This window comes from Trachymyrmex septentrionalis, unplaced genomic scaffold, assembly GCF_001594115.1.
Source record: "Trachymyrmex septentrionalis isolate Tsep2-gDNA-1 unplaced genomic scaffold, Tsep1.0 scaffold62, whole genome shotgun sequence".
Lineage (NCBI taxonomy): Eukaryota > Metazoa > Arthropoda > Insecta > Hymenoptera > Formicidae > Trachymyrmex > Trachymyrmex septentrionalis.
The window spans coordinates 116,758-126,123 of NW_017305800.1; the positions used below are offsets into that span (position 1 = coordinate 116,758).

Consider the following 9,366-nt stretch of genomic DNA (forward strand, 5'->3'; position numbering starts at 1 on the left):
GCGCTCGACTATTTGAGTGCTTCGCCCAATTCGACTGTTTACTTTCTTTTGAAAATAAAGTACAAGGACCTCTCGGATCACTTTCTAACTTTTTTTCTCGTATTTTTGAGGAAATTTCCTATCAATTTAAGCAAAAAAATAAAATGGCTAAAAAATTTCATTTTACATGAGGTTCCCCCCTTAAAAAATCGTTTAACGAGTAGATGTGATCCCATCTCGTTTGCAGAGAGGAAGAAGATGGCCGTGCGTTTATGTCGCCGTCAGCGCATGCGCGGAGGACAACGACGCAGGGCGACTCACTTAAAAGTTTCCTGAGAATAGCGCATCGAAATGCAACTACACATATCCATCCAGATGAGACCTGACATAGTTTTTATTAGGGATTTATAACTGCGGCATTATTGGCCTATCTACTTATTGAATAATTTTGTTAATATACATAATTTTGGAACAGTATTTGCATACATTTTCATATATTACAATATGAAACAGAAAACTTACTTGAAACAGATTTAGGATTAAGCAAGTCATGCCAAATATTATCAAACAAAACACCATTACCTCGAATACCAAAAGTTTGGACAATCTTCAAAAACAGAAATATATTACTAAACATATTTTTTGTATATTGTGAGCATGTGTAACCAACTTCATAGCTTGTCGGTGAATATCGACGGCACATATTATATCCTCTCTCATCAAAATCTCATTCTTCAGCGTAATATTTTGTCGGATATTGATATTTATTGCATGCTCGATACGATAACTGTAAATGATTATGTCGTAATTATACAGCAATTTATTGAATGACACAATTTTTCAACTATAAACACATTATTTCATAAACTTTTTAAGATATTATAATCAAATAACAAGAAATACAGGACTTTTAGTTTTTTAAAAAATAAATCAAAGATATGAAGGACACATAAGAGTCAAAACGTAATTAAATGTAATTATATTAAAAAATACATTTTTCTTCGTACCTAGCAATTCTAAACATTCCACAGATATAACGACTACATGTAAAATTCATTGTTCCTAATGCTAAAGGCACAACTCCTCCGATGCATAGAAGTGCATAGAAGTGCAACAAAATTAAATAAAAGTATTTTTCTTGATCGATAAAATATTCTATCTTATTTAGATTAGGTAGACGAGATATATTTTTTGGTAAAACAATAAGATTCGATAAATACTGGCCGATAGTACAAATAGATCCGCTAATAACGGCAAATGCTAAAAAAATATTAGAAAACTTTTTTATTAATACTAGAAATTTTTTTATTAAAAATTCTGTAATATAAACCTATCAAGATTTATACAATTTAGCGCATACGCACGCGCACACATGCATGCACTATTTAGAATTACTCTGTATATTATTTATGCAATTTGTGCTATATATGTTATTGCTCAAATTGCATACTAATGTTATTAATCATTGTAAACTCATACATATGGCAAATACTTTAATAGAATTTATGCATATATAACAATATGTAGAAGTATTAATCACAAATTACATATTAATTGTAAACATAGATCTAAAAATATTTTTTTACTTGTGAGTATAATTGTGTCACGTCTTGCAATATAATTATATTCTTTTATAATAGCAGCTTCGTTTTTATCTTTCACTTGATTCCATATATTCTCAAATTGCATTAATACATCCTTTATCTGTTATTTCAATAATTTCATATTATATTTTTTTTTATAATATTATATAACAAATGTTTCATATATAAAATTTGATATGTAATATACAAAAATTCACTGGACATAGATGATTATGATGCAAATGTATATTCTGTAAGTTATCAACTTACAACTTTGATATTAACACGGAATGAGCCGTAAATTATCATGCAATAAATAAAGTAAGACGTAGAAGAAAGGACCTTGCTGAGATTTGAAGTACATTTTGATGTCATTAGCGTTGTGAACTATCAATAGTAATTTTATTTTTAATTATACACTTATAAAAAATTATAAATTTATATAACACTTATATTACGTAATAATGAGATAGACTACTTGATAATGAAAAGATTTGCAAAATGGTATCTTATTACACAATATTATATTCTGTTTTTACCTGAAATATAATACCCAATATCAGAATAGTAGAGAAGAAAATAAATTGAAATCGTGTGAATTTAGATTGGTGATAGGGCCACAAGCCGATAAGGAGCAATAGAATTCTATTGAGACTAAAATATTGAATACCTAGATGAACCATTTTCTACGATGTCCGAGATGCGACTGGTTACAACGCTCGAAGAGTACAATTATCCCTTCTCCTTTTTCATCGATTACCTTGATATTCTCTCTTATAATGTAAATTTTTAGTGTAAATGCTATAATTTGTATAATACGAGGCTATACAAAATATCCATTGTGAGATCATAATTTCATTAATATTTTAGTACTGTTTTTTGCAAAATTATTAAGGCATCTCTCCGATATCAAGACAATTTCGAATGAATTTCTTCTTTTAATAAAAATAAAAGTAAGACATTTATCACGCAAGCGCATATCCTTTGTTTTTTGATGCAATAACTTCATTTCCATATGAACTCTCACATAATACGTTTGATATTTGAGATAAATATTTTCTATACTTTTTCTTCGACATAGACCGTAATTAATACATCTTATGTTAATTTAAAACATGGTAATTGAACATTTTTTATCATAATGCTTTATATTTTGTAAACTATTAGAATATTATTAACGTTATTATTTATTGAATATTATTATAATAGATTCTACAATAAATTAATTGAATCTGTTGTTTATATTTGTATGATATGTACAGTTTTACTCACACTATGTTTACTTACTTTACTCATACGGACGTTTTAGATTTCATCAATGTATTTAGATTAATTATAATCTCGGTTTTTTTTTATCTATTGTTTATCTTTTTCTAATACTTAAAATTAGAAAAAGATAAACACTATGTTCTATTATTGAACTCATATTTATTCACCGCGTGGAATATATGACAGTAAAGTAAGATACCGAAGTCTTTACTAACTGCAATTAAAGATATCTTTTTTTACAATATTCATTTATAATATAGTAGATATAGATTGTTCGTATTATATTACCGTGGCAAAACACTCCATAGATGCATTAAATAGTCCACCGACATTCAGAGCAAACATCTTAGTTTCTCTTTGTAATAGAAACAGTATCATTCTTTGTATATGTAACGGAGCTCTATACCACTGAACGTTGTACCTATGAAATTGTATTATGTGTTGTACATAGATAACGAATCGCTAATTGACAAAAGAAACTTTCTTTATCAATTATTTTCAGTTTTGCTAATTTGTTTTGCAACTACATTACTTTTTACATCTGACAAAACAATTCTTAAAAGGCACATAGAAAGAACTTTTGCTATCAGTTACAAATGAGAAATTAGCAACATCACTTATTGTAAAGTTAAATCACAAATTATCTCTTTTACGAGTAGAGTAAATTGATGTTGCCATCAATCTGTTATATAATTCGAATTAACATGAGTAATATAAACATAATATTGTCTCGATCACCTTGCCCCGAGTTTGTCGAAATTAATTACTTCAAGAATAATCGACATGACTGCAAACTTATTGCATTTGGCCATCTGAGTTTTAGCAAATAATTCTTTCCGTGCAAACATTCATATACTCATCATGAAATGTTTCTTACGCAGTAGAGAATACATAATTATTGTGATCTATTATATTCTGTCCGATATGGTTGGATACAAACATGTATATAATACTGACAGTCATATATAACATCGGCAAATAAAATTCGCTGATAGTATTTTCAGATAAAACATTCTGAAATATCTAAGATACAAATTTAAAGAAGATTATAAATCTTCTGTACATATGGATGCATACACATTTTTTTTACTATTAGTAAACGAATAATGATGAATTTAAGTAGCATCGAAAAAATGCTTGGCAATATATATTAACCAAAAAGAATAAAGAAGTATGTTTTTTTAGTATATAAATACGAAAAGCGTATAAAGAATATATAGATCAGCTATAAGGGAGACCGGATTTTATTGGCACAGTTTTCACAATTCCGACATTAGATTTTTAAACAATTAATTATTATGATTAAATAAATATATCAGTATATGATAGAGAGAATCTTTCTCTACATTTTCATACCAATAATGGTTTTATAGTTTCAACACTATTTATAGTTTTTTTTTGCAATAAATGAAACATAGACATACTGCATCGTAGTTAACTTGCCCCGATATATGGGGTAAATTGGTACATGTCACAGTATAAATTGCCTCTATGATAAACTATATTAAATTAACAAAAACTAATAAATAGAAAAGTAATAGAAATAAAAATTAAATAGTTGATATATATAGTAAAAATTGTATCTTTCAAGGTTATTTTGTAATGATCAAATAAAAAATAGCAAAATGTTGTTACAGAAAAACAAGTATAAATTATTTTAATTCTATCTTATTTTAATATAAAAATATTAAATTAAATATATAGCGACAGAGTTAAATTATAATTGAATGTTCACACGTGCAACGAGTTAACCTAATTTTTTCTTATGATATGAGTCAACGTACCCCAGACTTATACACGTCTGATTTTGATCACTTTATTATAACAAATTATAATTGTTGAAAATAACGTATTGTATACTAACAAACACTTTTCTTTTATCATCGCTTAGATTTGCTTTCTCAAACCTAAGGACATTAATATGAAATTATGAAACGCAAAAAAATGTATTTGCCCGCTCTTAAATCTCACTTTTTTCTTTTTTTATTGTAACACTTGTTTGATTTAAATGAAACTTAGGGAGAAATATCTATGTTCTTAAATAAATATTTTGCAGTAACTATTTTATTATTTTCTTTATCATAAATACATGCAACGGAATGCAATGCCAATTTGCCTCTTACGCCAACAAACCCCGGTCTCGGCTACTGCTGTTAGGTTTTAAAAGTGGGGCCGACCGAGACTCGTTGGCATTTAAGAGGCAAATTGGCATTGCGTTCTATTTATGTATTTATAATAAAAGGAACAATGGAAAAGTTACTAAAATATTTCTTTGATAACATGAGCACTTCTTCTTAAGTTTTACTTAAAGAGGTCGCCTCATGTATAAACCGCTAGAAAAAAATTATTTTTAGAAATTTTTTTTGGAAGTATGTAATTGCGATCGATTTTTTAAAAATTTTTGGTGTTTTACTACATATATATCAAGGAGTAAAAAAATTTTTTTTATTTTAATATAGTTTATTTTGTAACTTTTATAAATAAATGTTGACGCAACCTCGTCGCCGGAATCATGAATCGGTGGAAAATCTAAAGCCTTTTGTAGTTGTATGAAACAAAAACAAAATGGTTTCTTATTTTGTATGACAGTATCTTGTCGATGAACCTAAAAAATAAGTTAAAAGTTGAAAATTAACAAAATGGCGGCACTTTAAAGACATAAATAATAATTAATAATATTTTTTAATAATAATTTTGACCCAAAAATTTCAATTTATTTATGCAATAATAATTGTTTTAATTAATTAATGCTTCTTAACGCATTCAAATGTTATCGCTTATAGAGGTAAGCTTTCAGATGTTTTTTCAAATAATGGAACTAATTTTACAAGAGCCATTTGTGAGAAGAACTTAGAGCTCTATGTAATCAAGAGCATCAGCTCAAAATTATAAACAAAACGGCCAAGGAACGAATGAAGTGGCACTTTATTCCATCACGCGTACCGTCAAAACTGTAATCGGTTCCTATAAGAGACCAAGCTTCCAAACTCGCTGTATTACCGCTCAAAGAAAGCGCACTTAATGACTAATATTAACATATAAGTATATTCTGAATTAAAGTTTAGCTAAACTCATTCATTTTCGTTCTTTATATTTTGATAGATACTATCAAGGAGCGCAGTATGTTTGTGTATTTATAGTAGTTAGCGTAAATGTCAAAACACATGCCCTTTTTTCTCTTGCAAGGCCTAGCGTTTTCTAGTTTTAAACGTTCCATTAGAGTTTATCTCTATCCTTCGATCGCCGCAACGAGCACGCGCTATGCAGCATTACTTCTTCAACCATGTTACCATGTATCCTACATTGTCTGTATTAAAGAATTGTGTTTTTCATTGCAAAGAGTGTGTGTTATCATTCACGAATATCATTTCGCCATAGATCCTTACGAACAAGATTAACTTTCTTTGTACTGTATTGCACATTTAATTTAACTCTGATGCTTTATATTTAATATTTCTACAGGTATTAAAATGGGGTAGAATTAAAATAATTTATACTTATTTTTCTATAACAACATTTTGCTATATGATAAAAAATCTAATGCCGACATTGTGAAAACGAGACTGGTCTCCCCTATTAGTAAATTTATGTTATATATCTTCATTACTGAATTTTTTATTACAATGCATATTCATTATTTTTATTTTCACGATATTATATCATTACTATTTTTATTATTTATGTAAAATATATACTTATATAATAATTATTATTATTGGGGATGTATAATTCTGGCATTATTAGCTTATGTACTTACTGAACAAGATTGTTAATACACATAATTTCGGAGCAGCATTTGTATGCATTTCCACATATTACAATACGAAACAGAAAACTTACTTGAAATAGATTTAGCGTTAAGCAAGTCACACCAAATATTATTAAACAAAACATCATTACTTCAAATATGGACAGCAAATGTTTGGACAATCTTCAAAAATAGAAGTATGTTATTTATGTAATAATAATAAACATACTACTATGTTGTGGGCGTGAATACCGACTTCATAGCTTGTCGGTGAATATCGACAGCACAAATTATGCCCTCCCTCATCAAAATTTTATTTTTTGATGTAATATTTTGTCGAATATTAATGTTTATTGCATGCTCAATACGATAGCTGTAAATGTTTTAATTGTAATTATACAGCAATCTATTGAATGACACGATTTTTCAATAAAAATTCATAATTTCATAAACTTTTTAATACAATACATTACGTTATTTAAATATATTATATTGTTAAAAATTAAATTACAGTTTAAATTATTATGGTTATTCGTATATCTTTATCCGTACCCAGCAATTTTGAACATTCCACAGATATACTGAAGATACGTAAGAAGCAGTGTTCCTACTGCTAATATCGCAATTCCTCCGATGCATAGAAGTGCATAGAAGTGCAACAAAATTAAATAAAAATATTTTTCTTGATCGATAAAATATTCCATTATAATTGGTAGACGAGATATATTTTTTGGTAAACCAATGAAACCATTTGACAAATGCTGACCGAGTACAATAGTCCAAATAGATATGGCAATAACGGCAACGACTAAAAAATTTTAAAAAACGTTTTTATTGCAAATTCTGCTATAAAAGCTTATCAAAATTTAAACTATTTAGCGCGCGACATGCACGCACGTACGCATGCACGTACGCATCATGTATGCATTATAAATACATATATATTAGAAAGATTTATATTATTTTATTAATATATTTATCAAATTTTATTTGAAAATATTTTATTATTTATGCAATTTGTGCAATATGCTATTACACAAATTGCATACTAACATGTTAGTAATCATCGTAAAGGCATATGGCAAATACTTTAATAGAATCCGTTTAATACATCATACATTAAAATATTATTTAATATGATTTAAAACTGATTTCATAATTATATAATAATTATGTGCATAGATCTGAAAATATTGTTTTACGTGTGAGCATAATTGTGTGACGTCTTGCAGTGTAGTTATATTCTACTATGATAGCAACTTCGTTTTTGTTTTTTACTTGGTTACATACATGCTCAAGTTGCATTAATAAATCCTTTACCTGTTATTCCAATAATTTCATATATTGTCTTTGTATATAATAATATTTAAATAATTTTTTAATATATAACAAAAATTCATTTGACACAGATGGTTGTGCTGTCAAATGCACATTCTGTGGGACAAAATCACTAGTTGTAGATCGCTCTTTAAAAAAATTTCATATTTTTATCGATAACACACACAATATCAAATAATTAATAAAATATTTAATAGTCATGATTAATCATATTGATTACATTATGAATAATTTTATTCCATTTAATTACTATTTTATATGTTTTAATCTGAATTAAATAATGTAATGACAATTATTCACAATTAGATTTCATGTACTAATTGCGATTCAATTCATCAAATGCTTTATCCTTTTTGATGACGTTTTTAAATCCCATAAGAATAATAAATACGATTTGCGCATGCATATGCGTAATATACAATGCCTGATCCACACCTAGTGTTTTTATCATAAGGCATCAACTTACAGCTTCAATGTTAAAACTGAATGAGTTGTAACTTGTTATGGAAACAGCAAAGAAAGACGTGGAAGACAGGACCTTGCTGACGAGATTTGAAGTACATTTTGACGTTATTAGCGTTGTCAACTACCAGTAATAATTTTATTTTTAATTATACGCTTATAAACAATTATAAATTTATATAACACTTATATTATGTAATACTGAGATAGACTACTTGATAATGAACAGATTTGCAAAATGGTACCTTATTACACAATATTACTATATTCTGTTTTTACCTGAAATATAATACCCGATATCAGAATAGTAGAGAAGAAAATAAATTGAAATCGTGTGAATTTAGATTGGTGATAGGGCCACAAGCCGATAACGAGCAACAAAATTCTATTGAACCTGAAATACTGAATTCCTAGCTGAATCATTCTCTGTGATGTCTCGAATGCGACTGGTTATGAAGCAGTCGACGAGTATGATTATCCCTTCTCCTTCTCCATCAATTACCTAGATGTTCTCTATTACAGTGTAAATTTTTAATGTAAATGCCATAATTTGTATAATACTAGGCTATACAAAATATCCATTGTGAGATCACAAATCCATTTATTTATATTTTAGTAGTGTTTTTTGCAATGAATATTATTAAGGCATCATTCTGATATCATGAAAATTACGAAGGAATATCTTTTAATAAAAAAAAAAAACGAGAAAAGACATTTAAAGTACAGAAGTCACATAAGCGCATATCTTTTTTTTTGATGCATTAACCTTATTTTCGTATGAACTCTCACATGATACGACATTTAGTCTTTGAGATGAATGTCTTCCACACACATATTCTTTCTTCGGCATCAATCGTAATTAATATTTCTCATATCAATTTAAAATATGGTAATTAAATCATCATAACATTTTCTAATGTAATGCTTATATTTTGCAAAATATTGTTATAATATTATTAAAATTATCTATTAAATATTATTATTCAA

At 27.6% G+C, this 9,366-nt stretch overlaps 3 protein-coding genes across 3 annotated transcripts; all 3 read right to left on the bottom strand.

The window, feature by feature from the left end:
- Positions 1 to 414: 414 nt before the first annotated feature.
- On the bottom strand, positions 415 to 1,668 carry LOC108752712. The gene is made up of 4 exons (XM_018493743.1): positions 1,566 to 1,668; positions 987 to 1,239; positions 650 to 766; positions 415 to 586 (listed from the first exon to the last, which is right to left on the bottom strand). Exons 1-4 carry the CDS (start codon positions 1,666 to 1,668, stop codon positions 415 to 417), a joined length of 645 nt encoding a protein of 214 aa, XP_018349245.1.
- A 1,326-nt stretch (positions 1,669 to 2,994) lies between these two features.
- Positions 2,995 to 3,773, bottom strand: LOC108752818. Its single transcript, XM_018493916.1, has 3 exons — positions 3,709 to 3,773; positions 3,120 to 3,252; positions 2,995 to 3,045 (listed from the first exon to the last, which is right to left on the bottom strand). The coding sequence occupies exons 1-3, from the start codon at positions 3,771 to 3,773 to the stop codon at positions 2,995 to 2,997; spliced, it is 249 nt and encodes an 82-aa protein (XP_018349418.1).
- Positions 3,774 to 6,584: 2,811 nt separating this feature from the next.
- LOC108752815 lies at positions 6,585 to 7,791 on the bottom strand. The gene is made up of 4 exons (XM_018493914.1): positions 7,782 to 7,791; positions 7,132 to 7,387; positions 6,836 to 6,952; positions 6,585 to 6,762 (listed from the first exon to the last, which is right to left on the bottom strand). The coding sequence occupies exons 1-4, from the start codon at positions 7,789 to 7,791 to the stop codon at positions 6,585 to 6,587; spliced, it is 561 nt and encodes a 186-aa protein (XP_018349416.1).
- Between the last annotated feature and the right edge of the window lie 1,575 nt (positions 7,792 to 9,366).

Coding starts and splice junctions, on each gene's coding strand:
- LOC108752712 (XM_018493743.1), bottom strand. CDS start 1,668: ATGCAATTTGAGAATATATGGAATCAAGTGAAAGATAAAAACGAAGCT. Junction 767..986: donor GGAATGTTTAGAATTGCTAG/GTACGAAGAAAA, acceptor AATCATTTACAG/TTATCGTATCGAGCATGCAA. Junction 587..649: donor ATTCACCGACAAGCTATGAA/GTTGGTTACACA, acceptor CTGTTTTTGAAG/ATTGTCCAAACTTTTGGTAT.
- LOC108752818 (XM_018493916.1), bottom strand. CDS start 3,773: ATGTTTGTATCCAACCATATCGGACAGAATATAATAGATCACAATAAT. Junction 3,253..3,708: donor AATTATGTATTCTCTACTGC/GTAAGAAACATT, acceptor ACAATTTCATAG/GTACAACGTTCAGTGGTATA. Junction 3,046..3,119: donor CTATGGAGTGTTTTGCCACG/GTAATATAATAC, acceptor CTTTAATTGCAG/TTAGTAAAGACTTCGGTATC.
- LOC108752815 (XM_018493914.1), bottom strand. Junction 6,953..7,131: donor GGAATGTTCAAAATTGCTGG/GTACGGATAAAG, acceptor AAACATTTACAG/CTATCGTATTGAGCATGCAA. Junction 6,763..6,835: donor ATTCACCGACAAGCTATGAA/GTCGGTATTCAC, acceptor CTATTTTTGAAG/ATTGTCCAAACATTTGCTGT.